Consider the following 17,938-nt stretch of genomic DNA (forward strand, 5'->3'; position numbering starts at 1 on the left):
AATGGTTGGTCAAGTCCGACGGTAAGACTCATGGCTCAATGCATTCCTGTAAAGAGATTTGTGCAAATAACATACAGAACTTCCTCTCCTCCCATGTTGCATTGTTGATAGATGCACCTTGTACACAACGTAAATGCTTTGGCAATTCTATAGAACAGTATAGTCAATGCCAATAAAGCTTATTTGAATCTGATACAAATACCTGCCACTGATCTCTCTCTCTCTCTCTCTCTCTCTCTCTCTCTCTCTCTCTCTCTCTCTCTCTCTCTCTCTCTCTCTCTCACACACACACACACACACAGGCGTGAGGGGGAGGAGGGGGACACGGCGGAGCAGGTCAGTCCAGTGGGGGAGTGTGTGGCCGAGGGCAACGAGGAGTTCTATGACCTGAACTACGCCACGGATAAAGCCGAGAGTGCTGCATCCGAGGTGAGCCTCAGTGACGCAGAGGTAAGGATCAGCGACACCCGCCTCACAACACAACACAGTGACCCCGCCTCACGACACAGCCCAGTGACCCCGCCTCACAACACAACACAGTGACCCCGCCTCACAGCCCAGTGACCCCGCCTCACAACACAACACAGTGACCCCGCCTCACAACACAACACAGTGACCCCGCCTCACAGCCCAGTGACCCCGCCTCACGACACAGCCCAGTGACCCCGCCTCACAACACAACACAGTGACCCCGCCTCACAACACAACACAGTGACCCCGCCTCACAGCCCAGTGACCCCGCCTCACGACACAGCCCAGTGACCCCGCCTCACAACACAACACAGTGACCCCGCCTCACAGCCCAGTGACCCCGCCTCACAACACAACACAGTGACCCCGCCTCACAACACAACACAGTGACCCCGCCTCACAACACAGTGACCCCGCCTCACAACACAACACAGTGACCCCGCCTCACAACACAGTGACCCTGCCTCACAGCCCAGTGACCCCTGTCACTCCCCGATGTGAGTCGCTACCCGATGTGAGTCACGCATGCTCAGATTGATAGGTTTTACGGCATAACGCCAAGGGATCCGACTGAAATCCATAAAATAATTCACTTTTCTGTTTCAAAAACGTTTTAGCTATCTAAGATTGTTTGATTGCTAACGTTAGCAAACGCCATTCAAGTGACAGCCTTTGTTGTGCTTGATTGCTTACTTACTTGCCAGCAGTGAACAAACTTCGTTATGTAGGTCAATTTTTATTGATATTACAGAAGTCTCTCGCTAGCAGGCTACTTCAGCCTCTAATCTAGAACTGACATTAGAGATCATGCCGTGAAAATGTGATGCCTTACGCTAAATAATACATTACTGCTGTGTAGGCTAATGTCATAGCTAATGTCACAGCACAGGTAGTCGCAAAGTAGCAAAGTGACGCATGCGCGACTCACATCCGGTAGCGACTCACATCGGGGAGTGACAACCCCGCCTCACGACACAGCCCAGTGACCCCGCCTTACAACACAACACAGTGACCCCGCCTCACAACACAGTGACCCCGCCTCACGACACAGTGACCCCGCCTCACAACACAGTGACCCCGCCTCACAACACAGCACAGTGACCTCGCCTCACAACACAACACAGTGACCCCGCCTCACAACACAACACAGTGACCCTGCCTCACGACACAGTGACCCCGCCTCACAACACAACACAGTGACCCCGCCTCACAACACAACCCAGTGACCCCGCCTCACAACACAGCACAGTGACCCCGCCTCACAACACAACACAGTGACCCCGCCTCACAACACAACACAGTGACCCTGCCTCACGACACAGTGACCCCGCCTCACAACACAACACAGTGACCCTGCCTCACGACACAGTGACCCCGCCTCACAACACAACACAGTGACCCCGCCTCACAGCCCAGTGACCCCGCCTCACAACACAACCCAGTGACCCCGCCTCACGACACAGTGACCCCGCCTCACAACACAACACAGTGACCCCGCCTCACAACACAGTGACCCCGCCTCACAACACAACACAGTGACCCCGCCTCACAACACAGTGACCCCGCCTCACAACACAGTGACTCCGCCTTACAACACAGCCCAGTGACAACACTTAAAGCACCTTACCACACATCCCACACAGCCACAACTACATGTAAGCACACATAACACCCATGATATTAAAGCTGTGTATATGGTGACAGAAACATCTTAACACTTGATTAAGTATTACAGTTTTTCAGATCAGAATTGAAATTCTCAAAACTGGTTGTTGAAACTCCATATAATTTAATCCCCTGTGCACATCATTAAAGCAGTTTCTCCCCATATTGAACAAGCAGCAATGCTTTAGTACATCCATGCAACTGATTTTGTCAATCACTTTTATTGTTATTTTGAAATGTCTGCTGTTTTTTACATTTTCAATTGCTGATGTCATGTTGATCAAAATGCACTGGTTCCATGCTGAATTGTCCTACCCCATAAAACAATCATTGCATGCAAAAGTGTTGAACTAGCTGTTATAACTAGTTGTCATAGTCTGTCTAGCATATATACATACCTGACAGACAGGAACGTCAGCATGTATAGAAAGATGTACAGTGGTGTGCAGCTCTGACCAAGGGGAGTTTTGCTGTATAATGCACAATTTGATTTCTTTATACTGTCACAATGGCTGTCAACAGTAAAAACTTTTAAGCATATCCACTCTCGTGCAATCAACCCCCTCCACACACAATAATGTGTAACTTTGTAGTTTTTAAATAGCTATGCCACATAGAAACTTGTGTTGCCTTGCACATTGTTCATTAGAACAGACTTACAGAGTAAAACTGTCATATTGGCAACAAAACAAAGCAGTTTGCAGCAATCTTGATGGCGTAAGGACTTGTCATCTTGATTGGACTGGCAGTTTCATTGGTACAAATACTTGCTTTTGATAGTGATAGTGCTATAGTAATAGCACTGAATAGCTACACCACTGCACACGGTTACACTTAGATTGTATTGCCCTCAACCTTCTGTAGATTTGCATCATAAGTTGCTGTTTTATAGTTATTGCATTACACAAACATTGATTAACACACAGTAAATACAAATGCAGACATTCTATATGAATATTGCACGCCACTTTGTAAAGAAAATGAACCGACTACCACATATTGCTTTAGGCAACAATTAAACTAGTTATGTGTCCATGAAGAAAATCACTCAGTGGTGTATAAAAATAGGCCTACTGCTGCATCGGGAGCGTATGTTCCCCGGGTCCTATGTTCCCCGCTTTGTATGGGACCGGGGAACATAGGACCCTTTTTTAAAACCCTAACCATAACCCTAACCCTAACATAGGACCCAGGGAACATATGGGGAACATACAGTAGGGATGACCACCGTTGACTTCAAGGCAGCACTGAGACCGTCGACACCTAACTCTAACCTTAACCCTAACCCTTGCCTAACCCTAGTGCCTTCCATGCAGCGCGGTTGGCTATACTCTGACACGGGTAAAGGTGGTCAGGTGGGTGGTTGTTCCTCTGCTTGACTCTCAGTGCATGTTTCCCTGACTGCAGACGTTGAGTTCGTACTGCTGGCGGATTGACCTGTCCAAGGCAGAGAAGTACTGGGACGGCTGGTTCCGCGGCATCTCCAACCTCTTCCTCAGCTGCAATGTGCCCAAGCTGCTGCTGCTAGCAGGTAATCGGCTCAAAGAACTACAGACACTAGAGTCACTAGCATCACTCTCTGCTCTATAAAGAACTACAGACACTAGAGTCACTAGCATCACTCTCTGCTCTATAAAGAACTACAGACACTAGAGTCAATAGCATCACTCTCTGCTCTATAAAGAACTACAGACACTAGAGTCACTAGCATCACTCTCTGCTCTATAAAGAACTACAGACACTAGAGTCATAGCATCACTCTCTGCTCTATAAAGAACTACAGACACTAGAGTCACATCACTTTTTGCTCTATAAAGAACTACAGACACTAGTCACTAGCATCACTCTCTGTTCTATAAAGAACTACAGACACTAGAGTCACTAGCATCTCTCTCTGCTGTATAAATAACTAGAGACACTAAAGTCACTAGCATCTCTCTCTGCTGTATAAAGAACTACAGACACTAGAGTCACTAGCATCACTTTGCTCTATAATGAACTACAGACACTAGAGTCACTAGCATCTCTCTCTGCTCTATAATGAACCACAGACACTAGAGTCACTAGCATCTCTCTCTGCTCTATAAGGGTAGAGGGCAGCACTGACACAAGCTGAATCTTATTAATGGTTAGGCTGTGACATGAGAGTCTATGTCAATGTCAAGGTCAAGGTCTCATAGTGGTTCTTTTCCCTTAAAATGATGCTGTTTAGCATTTGGTCTGAATGTACTGAAGGTATCCGCTGGTATGGCTGCTGGCTACAATGTAGACTCTAACCTTGCATGCATTTCTTCCTGACTAAAGCACTCATTAATTTTATATTTTGATTGACAGGGATTGACCGTTTGGACAGAGACCTAACTATAGGCCAGATGCAAGGTAGGTTCAGTTCTGAAAGCATCTCACGCACATTCCTGTGAGTGACTTTGAACTTCACATACCTAGGGCCCTATCATGACATTCTAAAGTGCATGGTCACTCGTCAAAAGTCTATTCAAATTTAGTAGGATGTCCAGTTCACATTGGGAGGGGTTTCGTTCTCAAAAGTGGAGCGCATGGCGTAACAAGGTGTTCCTAGGTCTTTTAATCAGTCATATGGGTGTGTTTGGGGCGTAACATCATTTTAAACCAATGAGAATGACATCTGTCATTCCCTTTAACGGCGCAACGCGCGACATGTCAAATAAATGCATCGGTATTTTGGCATTCAACGGCGCATTTGAAGGAGGCTGCTTGCGAGACCGTATGGAATAGTCATTCTTAAACCATGCTTTACTAAAACCTAGCATAGCCTTCACGCATTTGCACTCGTCTATTATTTGAACTCATTGGCAAAGTGAAACTAACTTCACTAAGGAGTCAATCAACGACAAGACAGTTATATGCAGTTACTTTCACTATTGACTGACAATGGGTTACCATCGAAAACATAGGCTGGAAAAAGCAACACTTACCCTAATGTTGCTCAAATGACTGAATAAAACAACATTTATCCTGCAGAGGAGTTGCTTATATCTCGTGACAGTGCGTCCTTCAGCTGTGCTCCATACGTGTCTCTCGCCTCTCCCCTAATCACTTTTAACCGTCATTACCAATTTGCAAATGATGGTGAATAACTACTCATCATGAGATGTACAGTATTTCTAATATCTTTATTCTAATTATGTTTCCCATTGTAATCGTGCAATTTAATGCGCATGGACGTGCGCTGGTGAGCGTTCATGAATGATAGAAGGATGGTGCGTGCACCTGCCAATATGACTGTTGACATGCGCTCTTAAAATAGCATATGAACAACTCGCCATTGACTTCTGACCAGGTTTAGGTGGTGTATGATAGCGATTTTTTGACAATGCGCGAGTCCCCTCCCTAGGTTGTTAATTGCCACACCCCTGGGCGCAATGCTTAAAAAATAAACGTGCAAAATACCGAATTCAACTTTCCGCGGGTGAATAACGAATATTACGCCATGCGCTGGTGACCCAAAATACAGCCCCTACAGTCTGTTTTCAATTCAATTTCAATGTATTTGTAAGGGACAGTGTGCAATTAAAACATAAATGTAACCATTTGATGCATTGCACCAGAGTTAGCCTTGGGCTAATTTACATCTGTAGTCCCACAGGAAGCACAAATACAAGCACAAATACAACATTTTAAAAACAAAACATCGCTCAATAATAAAAAGAAAAACATGTAGAAAATATCAATAAGTTACATTTGTTCCACAGGTACACATATACGCACCACATGATCAGGGGTGTAGCGGCGTGTGCCGCACACAACTCAACAGCCCCCATTCACACGCACGCACACACGCGCACGCAACACACACACACACACACACACACACACCCTGTCAACCCCATTGGAGAGAAGAGTGAAGCTAAAAGTATGAGGAGTGATTAACTAACATTGTGTGTGCACTGTTGAGAGATTTTTAAGTATTTTTTTAGATTAGTTTTATAACTACTGAACAAGCCACAGCATTTTATAGTGTCTGGGATGGTATTCCATTGGGTAATGGCATTGAGAGAGAAAGCCGCCTGTCCAAAGGCTGAAGAACGAAAAGGTACAGTGCAATTGTGTATGGAAGCTATTCTAGTTGACCTTACAGAGTCAGTGTAGGTGGGAGTATGACAGGGTGTATATAGCGAAGCATTGGATACTCATCTCATGTGACACACTAACACACTGCATGGAAGGTTTATGAAAAACTGACCTTTTCTGGCTGTAGGTAAATTTATGATGCAGGTGCTGCCCCCGTGTGGTCATGCAGTGCATGAAGACACACCAGACAAAGTAAGAGAAGTGATCTCACCCTCCAATACAGATATCACATTAGTTTAGTGCAATAATGTAGTATGTAAATGGTCTGGTATGACATTTTGTGCTAATACAAGATATTTTGTTTTTGTTCTCTTGTTTTTAGGTTGCTGATGCGCTGGCCAGTTTTATGATCCGACACAAGTTTGCAGAAGCCAGGAGTGAAACAAAAAGGTCAGTTGTGTATGTGTGTGTGTGTGTGTGTGTGTGCTGATGAAGCATGAGTGTAACTCAGTATTCTGACCTTTTTCAGCTCCTCCTATCCATTCATGCGATGAAGATAACAAAAAGGTGGAGTTGACCACACACACACACCCCAATATGCATTTTCTAAATAATTTTAAACAATTGAAAGTATTTTTTTCCTGTTTGATTTAATGGTCATTATTGCATAACTCATAATTCTGACAGGATTGCTGAGATGTACTGAGGCATGAAGGCAGGACTTTGAGGTCTAATCTCACTCATCCAAAACAGCCAGCTCCAGAGTCATAAACCACCTGCTTCTTATCCAGACTGATTTTCTGCTTGAACGCCATACTGTAATACCTGTTCTGTTCTGAGAAAAATACAATGTTATTATAAAAATCTATTTTTAATCTCTCTTTGGAAAGCCCCTGTGATGTCTGTATTGTGTTGTGTACAGTATGTGTGTGTGAATGTTAAATTCGGGGTTGTTATAACCTTTTCAGTTTTTAGGGTTTATGTTTCTGTTTGAAAATCAACCTTGTGATATATATATATATATATATATATATATATATATATATATATAGGTTTGGCCCTCGTGCTGTTGGGGGAAAAAGTACAGATGAAGCTCTTTGAAACTTTAAGGAGGAGAAAATACCTTAGTTGTATTTAAAAAAATAAAATGTCTTTATTTGGTATCAAATACACATCTTGCAAACACAATGCATCCTCATTTACTCATTATGTACCAAAAAATAAAACGGATCAATCTGTTCAATACAATTCAATGTCAATTAGTTACATATTTTATTATTATCACAAAAACTACAACAGTCTCTATAGACACCCTCTGAAAGGAGTGCAAATAATACAGTCATTAATCTACAAATGGAGAACTGAAGGTCAGTATGACTGCAAAGCATGTATTTATATGTGAATGTTTTTGTTTGGTTGTGTGTGTGTGTGTGTGTTTTGAGAGTTTGCTTAGCCTGGGTGAACTCAGACGAACCTGCCACCTGTCCGAAGACCAGATTTTTCAGTGTATTCACGGAATGGAGAGCTAGCAGATCACGAGGAGCTAAATGTGACAAATGCACAGTTAGCAATCACATAGAATCGGTACAGTTTCATTTCATCACCGGTTACGCCTGGAAGCCAGCCCAAAATTAATCCTGCCTACATCCCGCTAATTTCCGTCGGGAAATTAGGTCGGGCTTTGCTCCATTGACAACCCTCTATGCCCGCATCAGAATCAGCCGACCAATCAAATTGTCTGACAGTTTTGACTGTCTACAGGATTCATGGTAGGCTATTTTGTTGCACCAGTTGGTTAGGTCTATCTAATAGAGAGGCATTTTTCCTCTTGTATCAGTTGAAACACGCCCCATTATCACATCCCAGTGCTCCAGTTCCAGACTTAGATTCTGACAAGAATTGAGTTCTGGCTACGTCAGGCTGGGTTACGCCCCTTGGAAATCAGAAGTGAACCAAGGATTTCCACACCAATTCTCTTTCGAGAATCAGTCTGGGTTCACCCAGGCTAGGGTTTGTTGCAAGTGACCACTTAAATAACCGTCACATTAGAACCCAATAAACTAAGACGAAGGTGCCAAAAATTATGGTCTTGGGGGCACATCAACGAGTACAACGAACTGTGGGTAACAAAGAACTATGGGTAAAAAGAAATGTCAAACAATGAAGAAGAAGTCAGTATTCAAGGACACACCGGTCTAACTAAGGGTCTATTTTTGAATGATAACAAGTGTTAACTTTCCTTGGGGACCAAAACGCTGTTAATCTGAGTATTTTGAGTAACCAGAGTTGTCCTTTAAGAGTGAGGCTCAGGGTGAGGTTAAAGGTCGAGGGTTATTGTTTAAAGGTGTCTTCCTGCGGCCTAATTAAGGCTGATCTCTGTAAAGTTGACCTCTCCACTCTTGAGTCCTGCAAACACACACATAACTCCTATTACATTTAAAAAATAAAAAAAAAGACTCTGAACTTTGAATCACACCAGACATGGAAATTACGATCAGCCACATGCTCAAAGTAGCTGGTAGATTTCAGACACAGAATACAGTAATGATTTCCTATTGAGTGGCTGGTGGATTTCCAACTCTATATACACACGCACAGACACAACACACACACACACACACACACACACACACACACACACACACACACACACACACACACACACACCTTCACTGACCTGCTGTTGCCTTGGTGCCAACTGTGAAGTTGTTGTTGTTCTCATTGCCTGGTTGCTGCTCCACGTCAACATCTGTGGAATCCCTCAGTAGGCATTCTGTCTGTGATCCACACTCTGAGGGATCTACACATTCACACACACACACAAATGTATATAATAAATATATACACTAATATATTTATTTATATAATAAATATATACACTAATTATATAAAGCAACTTTATGCAGGTAATATGACCAATAAAATTAGTGAGACAGTGGATTTAAGGTCTGACCTGATTTGATGCTTCCATTGTCAAGAGTGATGACAGGATCCCCTGGTCCCTCCACACTCCCATTGGCTATTGGGCTGTCCGGCTTGTTTTCAGCACTCTCAATAACCACAGACGGGAGAGTTGCTGGAGTTTCTGAAAAACAAATAAGAGAAGTGAAATCACACCTCCTTCAAGATCTATAAATGTTGATTCTATCTGTGTGCATGATGGTGTCTGACAGTGTACTTTAAATAAATGTTTAAAAGTGAGTGTCTGTATGAACAACACCGTTCTCTACCCGTGTCTTTGGGCTGAAACGTCTCCATCTCCGTCGGTTTCAGGGGTGTGTTGTCACTTGCTTGGTCATTTAAAGGGGTGGAGAGGTCAAACGAGTAACTCTGTCGACACAACCAGAACACATATCAACTATCGCCCCCTTGTGGAGTATGGGTATGCAGTTGTATATTCTAAAGAGCTGTTTTCTGCAAGGCTTGAATTTACTCCTTTTCACATGTTAAGGTCAGGGGTAACCAAGCTTACCTACATTTTTACATACAACTGTATATCATCATCACCTGTATATCTTCATAAAAGTATGGCAGAGCACCGAGCACACTGTAATATTGCTACCGTGGGCCTGCAGCAGAACCAGTAAAGGACTCTCTCTCTCACCCTTGATTTCTTGCGCAGGTAGTACAGAAGAGCTCCGAGAACTATGATGGCAAGCAGTAGAAAGATCAGGATCACAGCCCCTCCTCCCCCAGATTCTGCTGCTGCTGCTGCTGCTGCAGTTGTTTCTGTACAAGGCAATTTAAACAGGTTTCACTGAGCGAAGTAGATCATACAACCCATCATTCTGTCCATAGAGGGCGGTTACACAGTATAATCACAACAGGGCTCAAACTGTGAAAAGGCTGAGAGAGTCCACATTCAGCAGATCTACAAAGTATTGCTTCACATCGTACTGAGTCTAAGAAACACAAAGGATTTGAGTGGAATGGTCAGCAGTTAAAAATGCTGTGATCATTTTGAATTATGAGAGGGAGAGAGAGAGAGAGAGATAGAGAGAGAGAGAACTTGGACTAATATGCGTTTCTGTTCTGCAGCATGTAGTTTTGATTCTTGGAGAATATGGACAGAAACACCCAGGTGAAGTTAGTTTGATATTTGATATTCGGATATTCGACAGATATTAAAAAAAAAAAAATATGCGGCCAGTTTCACCCCGTGTTTGCAGACAATGTACAAACAGATGACCTGTCTACTTGCTCCCAGCCGACCTTAGGGACCGTCTAAAAAGTACCTTCTGAATTACCTTCATAGTCTTTTTTGTCAATAGCTTTGACATCATGTGACCTAGTGACTCCAAACCAATGCAGAATAGTTACCCTATATGGGACTCATCAGACACACCTCTTTTTATAGTCACTGTATGCACACTGTATTTTATATGAATATTTTGTAAAAAAAATACATTATATCCTATATGAATGGTCCTCTTTTTTCAATACCTCCCAAATCATGTGACCTAGTGACTCCAAACCAATGCAGAATAGTTATCCTATATGGGACTCATCAGAGACACCTCTTTTTATGATCACTGTATGCACACTGTATTTTTTATGAATATTTTAAAGAAAATACATTATTTCATATAAGAAACAGTCTTCTTTTTTTCAATACCTCCCAGGTCATGTGACCTAGTGACTCCAAACCAATGCAGAATTGTTATCCTATATGGGACTCATCAGACACGCCTCCTTTTATAGTCACTGTATGCACACTGTATTTTATATTAATATTTTAAAGAAAATACATTATTTCATATAAGAAACTGTCTCCTTTTTTTCAATACCTCCCAGGTCATGTGACCTAGTGACTCCAAACCAATGCAGAATTGTTGTCCTATATGGGACTCATCAGACACACCTCTTTTTATAGTCACTGTATGCACACTGTATTTTATATGAATATTTTGTAAAAAAAATACATTATATCCTATATGAATGGTCCTCTTTTTTCAATACCTCCCAAATCATGTGACCTAGTGACTCCAAACCAATGCAGAATAGTTATCCTATTTGGGACTCATCAGAGACACCTCTTTTTATGATCACTGTATGCACACTGTATTTTATATTAATATTTTAAAGAAAATACATTATTTCATATAAGAAACTGTCTCCTTTTTTTCAATACCTCCCAGGTCATGTGACCTAGTGACTCCAAACCAATGCAGAATAGTTATCCTATATGGGACTCGTCGGGCACACCTCTTTTTATGATCACTGTATGCACACTGTATTTCATATGAATATTTTAAAGATAATACATTATTTACCATAAGAAACTGTCTCCTTTTTTTCAATACCTCCCAAGCCATGCAACCTAGTGACTCCAAACCAATGCAGAATAGTTATCCTATATGGGACTCATCGAGCACACCTCTTTTTATAGCGACTGTATGCACGCTGTATTTTATATGAATTTTTTAAAGAAAATACATTATTTCATATAAGAAACAGACTCCTTTTTTCAATACCTCCCAAGCCATATGACCTATTGACTCCAAACCAATGCAGAATAGTTATCCTATATGGGACTCATCAGACACACCTCTTTTTATGGTCACTGTATGCACACTGTATTTTATATGAATATTTTGTAAAAAAAATACATTATTTCCTATATGAATGGTCCTCTTTTTTCAATACCTCCCAAGTCATGTGACCTAGTGACTCCAAACCAATGCAGAATAGTTATCCTATATGGGACTCATCGGGCACACCTCTTTTTATGGTCACTGTATGCACACTGTATTTTATATGAATATTTTGAAGAAAATACATTATTTCATATAAGAAACTGTCTCCTTTTTTTCAATACCTCCCAAGTCATGTGACCTAGGAACTCCAAACCAATGCAGAATAGTTATCCTATGTGGGACTAATAAGACACACCTCTTCTTATAGTCACTGTATGCACACTGTATTTTATATTAATATTTTTAAGAAAATACATTATTTGCCATCATGAATGGTCTCCTTTTTTCAATACCTCACAAGCTTTTTTCTCACTAGACATCACAGATCAACATAGAACTGTTCTGCTATGTGATACTAATCAGACACATGTCAATGTGAAATAATATTTTGCATGAACTATTATATTAACATTTTTTTAAAGAATCATATTTATTTCCTATGGAAAACAGCTTTTTGCCCAATAGCTGCCATATAAGGGGTCCAAGACAACACAGATCAATACAGAACTGTTCTGCTATGGGGTACTTATCAGACACACCTCAATATGAAAAATGATTTGGCATCTACTATTATATGGAAGGTATTGAGAAAACACAGTTTCCATAGGAAACAAATGGGTACTATAAAATAGTATGTGCAAAAATTATATTAATTTGAGGTGTGTCTGATTAGTCCCATAAAGGATATTCTGCATTGGTTTGGTGTCCCTACGTCACTTCCCTTGGGGGGGGGGGGGGGGTATTGAAAAAGGAGACCATTCCTTATAGGAAACGATGTATTTTCTTTAAAATATTAATATAAAATAGAGTGTGTTTTCAATGGTTATAGGAAGAGGTGTGTCTGATGAGTCCAATATAGGGTAACTATTCTGCATTGGTTTGGAGTCACTAGGTCACATGGCTTGGGAGGTATTGAAAAAAAGGAGACCATTCCTTATGGGAAATAATGTATTTTCTTTAAAATATTCATATAAAATACAGTGTGCATACAGTGACCATAAAAAGAGGTGTGCCCGATGAGTCCCATATAGGATAACTATTCTGCATTGGTTTGGAGTCACTAGGTCACATGACCTGGGAGGTATTGAAAAAAAGGAGACTGTTTCTTATATGAAATAATGTATTTTCTTTAAAATATTCATATAAAATACAGTGTGCATACAGTGACTATAAAAAGAGGTGTGTCTGATGAGTCCCATATAGGATAACAATTCTGCATTGGTTTGGAGTCACTAGGTCGCATGACCTGGGAGGTATTGAAAAAAGGAGACTGTTTCTTATATAAAATAATACATTTTCTTTAAAATATTCATATAAAATACAGTGTGCATACAGTGACTATAAAAAGAGGTGTGTCTGATGAGTCCCATATAAGATAACAATTCTGCATTGGTTTGGAGTCACTAGGTCACATGACTTGGGAGGTATTGAAAAAAGAGGACCATTCATATAGGATATAATGTATTTTTTTTTACAAAATATTCATATAACATACAGTGTGCATACAGTGACTATAAAAAGAGGTGTGTCTGATGAGTCCCATATAGGATAAATATTCTGCATTGGTTTGGAGTCACTAGGTCACATGGCTTGGGAGGTATTGAAAAAAAGGAGACCATTCCTTATAGGAAATAAGGTATTTTCTTTAAAATATATATATAAAATACTGTGTGCATATAGTGACTATAAAAAGAGGTGTGACTGATGAGTCCTATATAGGATAACTATTTTGAATTGGTTTGGAGTCACTAGGTCACATGATATCAAAGCTATTGACAAAAAAGACTATGAAGGTAATTCAGAAGGTACTTTTTAGACTAAGGTCGGCTGGGAGCAAGTAGACAGGTCATCTGTTTGTACATTGTCTCTGCAAACACGGGGTGAAACCGGCCGCATACATTTTTTTTTTGAATATCTGTCTAATATCCGAATATTAAATATCAAACTAACTTCACCTCGGTGACAGAAACATGCAGACAAAACTCATTGCATTGCCCTCTGCATTGCTCTCTCGTGCAACTGTTGGCAAAGTCAAATGTGAAATCAACTTTAGGTTGGGTTTGTGTGCAAGTGCTGTGCATGCAATGCAAGTGCTGTGGTGAGGCACAGGAAGTGAATACAAAAGGCTGTGTGAATCATAACAGGTGAAACACACACACACACACACACACACACACACACACACACACACACACACACACACAGTTACAAACAAAATTAATGAGACGTGAAATAATCATCCTTACCAGTTGTCCCGGAGGACACCACTGTTGAAACGGTCGTGTCAGTGGTGGTCTTCGATGAAGGACTGGTGATGTTTGTTAAGTCAGAACTGTTGTCTGTGTGTTTAGTTGTGCTCGGTATGTCTGAAAAATGGCTTTCATTGTGTGTGCTGTTTGCTTGCGTGACTTGTGGTGGAGCGGTGCCATTGGGTGTGCTTGCTCTGCCACTGAATGGTTTTATCGTTGCGGTGGTCATCTTTATTGTGATGCGGTTGCCCTCCGTAGGGGTGGTGGCGGTAGGGCCCGTTGTTGTGTTCACTCCTGCATGCAAAGACTTGGCTGTTGCCAGGAGTAACAGAACTACACATGAAAAAAAGAAAGACGTGAGAAGACATGTGTGATAAGTGAGAAAGGCTGTGCAACACATTTCTGACCTTTGTCTTTGCACTGTACTTCACACAAGAGGAGGAAAACCACAACTAGGACCACTGTCATGCTGCTCAACTTTACACCACAGGCCCCAAGCCAGGGTCGCACGGGACACACCACTAGCTGATTGGACACCCCAGGTTTGCTCTCTCTGGCAGTTTACTGATGATTGACATCTCATTGCATGTCTTGCCGAAATCAAGAACAAAGAGGGAATATTTTCACCTCACAAGACACTGGTAGGTTCTGAAGAGGACCTCCATTGAAAACATCATTCTGATGTAGGCTAGGCTAGGTTTTAAGGTGGAGATCTAAAGGTTTTCTTTTCTCTTTTGTATTCTTTTCACCACCACATGCTTTAGTCTGTTTGAGTGCAGTTTATTAATGTTTTATTTTTGCGCTACAGTTTCTTTGGCTGCTCATGTTATATTGATCCATTTCATATGATTTATGGTCTCGTAACATGCTAATCAGATAAGAGAGATTGGTTCCCAATAAACTGTAAACAATGCTTACAAGGTTATCACAATGTCCAGGTAGCATGTTTGCTATTGTAAAGGTCTAGCAAAACTATAGCTAGGCTAAATTAGGCAAATATAACCACAATCTAAAATCATTTAGGCTACATTAAACTAAACTGATTTTCAGATACAAAATGCAAATGGGAATGGGAAATTAAAATTGTGAGTAATTAAATTGTGGATAATGCTATAATGTCTAGAAAGGGAGAAATCAGATCACACATTGCTCTCTGTCTCATAAATATTACATAAGAGTGATTGCGGCATGTTTGTGTGTTTTTCTTGTTTTTTATTGTTTGTTTGTTTGTTTGTTTGTTCCTGCTGTGTAGCTCTCGTAAGGACTCATCAGTTGCGCTGGATTCCAACAAGTACATGACTCTGGTGCGCTCGCTGGCAAAGCATGACCGTCTAGAGGGTAAGTGTGTGTGTGTGTGTGTGTGTGTGTGTGTGTGTGTGTGGTTTCAAGGTCATGTTACTGCAAAAGCACTGACTGAATTCAGTCGTTTCTTCTTGAGTTTTGGTTAGCTGTGATGATTCTTTAAACTGAAGGTAGGATGCCTTTTAAAATGGACTTGCACACAAAGCTATTTTGTTCATGTCCTACAGTAGAATACGCTGTTTGTGTGTGTGTGTGTCCCTGTGTGTTTGTGTTTGGCCCTCATTTCCTGAGATGTTTAGGCATTTATATGTTTGTGTAAAGGTTTAGTTTTGGATTGTGTCTGTGTCTGTCTGTCTGAGGCCTAAAAGCAGCATGACCTCAGTGGCAGAAGTGTGTGTGTGTGTGTGTGTGTATTGAAGCAGTATTCAAAATGAGATCTGACTGCTTTGTTTCTCCTAAACCTCCCATTGGAGGAGGAGCAGTAAGAATAGATTGAGAGTATTTTGATATTTTAAGTTGAACTTAAACTCAAACTTGGGCTGGGACAAGAGGATGGCTAGAAACATGTATCCACTAGATCAGTGTTTCTCAAAGTGTGGTCTGGGGACCACTGGTGGTGCGCAAGCTATCCCAAATGGTCCGCAAGCAGACATGGTAAAATATAATATAAATGAATTGTTTGCAATATTGAACCAACTTGTATGTAAATCCAAACAGTTCTGCAACACTGCCTATGTAAACTACGTCAGTTTAAATCATATGAATCCTCTGACACAATAAGCAAGGTGCAAAGACAATAAGCAAAGTGGTTCAGTGAGTAGGCCTATTGTGTAATATACTGTTGGAGTAGGTCTACTTTTTTTTTAGCTAGGTGATCCGTGATCTCTCCAAGTTATGTACCTAATCAGAACTACCTCTGCAACCATAAGATTAATTCATGCTCCCATACATGTCAGATTAGGGTAGGGTATTTTCTGTCATATTCTATGGACACCCTGAAATAGCCTTGTCCATCCTCTGGCCACCCCACATATAAAAGTCTATTTCCGCCACTGACTTTACCCTGTCTGAATTCACTGACACACTAACAATAGTAAGAGAAATGGGGGCTGGTTTCCTCTCCAGAAAAAGCATAATCAGAAAAAAGCGACAAAAGCGATCCACTTCTGTGTTGGTCCACCCAGTTACGGGTCTGTCTAATACTTTAAAATAAAACCAAAGCCCCACTAAGCTAACAGGGGGTTGGATAGAACACAGTAAGAAGACGGCATGTTGGTAACTTCCTCTATTGGATCCGGAGGGCAGATCAGATTTAGAATTCTCTTCCATTGCACCCTCTCTGTACTGTACACTGAGCTCAGTCTCAGAAATGGGGTGGGGTGGGGGGGTTCCTGACCTTTAGAATCATGCAAAGGGTCAGCTGCTCACTACAGACATTCTGAACTAAAAATGAGCAGTGGTTGACCACCACCACCAGAAAATCTGAGCAGTGGAAAAATAGTGTGGAATAGAGCAAACAGGGATCTCCCCTAACACAACGGATGCCATATTCAAATATGCTTAATATACTAATCCCCTCCCATACATCAGACACCCATACTGTAACTTAAAATTTTACATACAGCCGAGTTACCTCTCACCGTATCACTTTAATGTCTTAAAGTGTGCTAAACTTAAACATGTTACACCTTGGTTAAGGTATGTCTCTTGTATGCTTCTCCGAGCTTTTTAGGTCATGACACCCCATTCAATCATTAAGCACATGTTAGCATCAAATGCAGCATCAAAAATCATGACTAAGACTAATTTGTGCATACAATATTGACTAAGTAAGTTCTATACAACGACTAAAATGTTTACCAATTCAAAATGATGTTAAAAGAATTTAAAAAAAAACCCTCTTACCATGAAACAGCAGATCTGGAGTTTTGGCGCTTAGAACAAAGAGGCCCATGTTGCTGTTGTTGCGTGAAGTCATTAACAGAAGACTGACAATGCGTGTGTTACTGTTGCTGCAGCAGTCAAACCACAGCGTGCTCACACAGGATGTTCTCTTCCCCCTCACAGTTAACAGCACAAACACATTCAAACTGCTTTGACTCGTTTTTGTAGTTGACTAGGCAATGGTGCACAGGCCTTAATGAAAAACAGCGTTCCAGGACACACACACCACATCAGACAATAAATTCCTATATGATCTGAGCATTAAGGGTTGTTTCATGGGTGCCTATTTATCTAGAGTGAGAAACTAACTTATTCAAAAGTGAATATCTACCAGCCACTGACAGATAAATAGTGAAATTCACCAGCTACTCAATAGTAAGTCATAAGTTTGTGTCTGAGAGTTTGAGCCTGAAATCATAGTGTCTAATATCTAGCAGCCACTTTCATATTCCACCAACTGGTGGCTGGTGCTAGTTTTGTTCCGTGTTCATCTATAGTTTAAAAGAGCCGAATGTAGTAACTCAATAGTAACTATGTATTAGATTAGATGCCTTGCCTCCA

General features: G+C 41.3%; 2 protein-coding genes across 2 annotated transcripts in view; one reads left to right on the plus strand and one right to left on the minus strand.

Moving 5' to 3' along the window:
* Positions 1-6,892, plus strand: part of LOC143127111 (protein phosphatase methylesterase 1-like) — a 10,093-nt gene extending 3,201 nt beyond the window's left edge. Inside the window, exons 8-14 of the mRNA XM_076288416.1 lie at positions 1-21; positions 303-450; positions 3,544-3,667; positions 4,471-4,515; positions 6,374-6,438; positions 6,569-6,636; positions 6,874-6,892. The exon at positions 1-21 is cut by the window's left edge and continues 45 nt beyond it. Of these exons, the coding sequence (XP_076144531.1) occupies positions 1-21; positions 303-450; positions 3,544-3,667; positions 4,471-4,515; positions 6,374-6,438; positions 6,569-6,636; positions 6,874-6,892 (490 nt within the window). The remainder of the gene's footprint in view (positions 22-302; positions 451-3,543; positions 3,668-4,470; positions 4,516-6,373; positions 6,439-6,568; positions 6,637-6,873) is intronic.
* A 422-nt stretch (positions 6,893-7,314) lies between these two features.
* On the minus strand, positions 7,315-17,446 carry LOC143127781 (uncharacterized). Its single transcript, XM_076289481.1, has 7 exons — positions 17,339-17,446; positions 14,129-14,464; positions 9,791-9,915; positions 9,417-9,516; positions 9,140-9,271; positions 8,864-8,986; positions 7,315-8,592 (listed from the first exon to the last, which is right to left on the minus strand). Exons 1-7 carry the CDS (start codon positions 17,409-17,411, stop codon positions 8,546-8,548), a joined length of 936 nt encoding a protein of 311 aa, XP_076145596.1. The 5' UTR covers positions 17,412-17,446; the 3' UTR covers positions 7,315-8,545.
* Between the last annotated feature and the right edge of the window lie 492 nt (positions 17,447-17,938).

The sequence above is a fragment of the Alosa pseudoharengus genome, unplaced genomic scaffold (assembly GCF_046254945.1).
Source record: "Alosa pseudoharengus isolate Yale_2024_CS ecotype anadromous, Long Island Sound unplaced genomic scaffold, YU_APseudo_1.1 YU_APseudo_1.1_scf_17, whole genome shotgun sequence".
In the NCBI taxonomy this organism is placed as follows: domain Eukaryota; kingdom Metazoa; phylum Chordata; class Actinopteri; order Clupeiformes; family Clupeidae; genus Alosa; species Alosa pseudoharengus.

What these genes read in the sequence shown, in the direction of transcription:
- LOC143127781 (XM_076289481.1), bottom strand. Translation starts at nt 17,411, where the DNA reads ATGACTTCACGCAACAACAGCAACATGGGCCTCTTTGTTCTAAGCGCC. An exon ending in GTTTCAGCCCAAAGACACGG is followed by an intron (nt 9,272 to 9,416) that starts GTAGAGAACGGT and finishes TTTGTTTTTCAG; the next exon opens with AAACTCCAGCAACTCTCCCG. An exon ending in CAATGGAAGCATCAAATCAG is followed by an intron (nt 8,987 to 9,139) that starts GTCAGACCTTAA and finishes GTGAATGTGTAG; the next exon opens with ATCCCTCAGAGTGTGGATCA.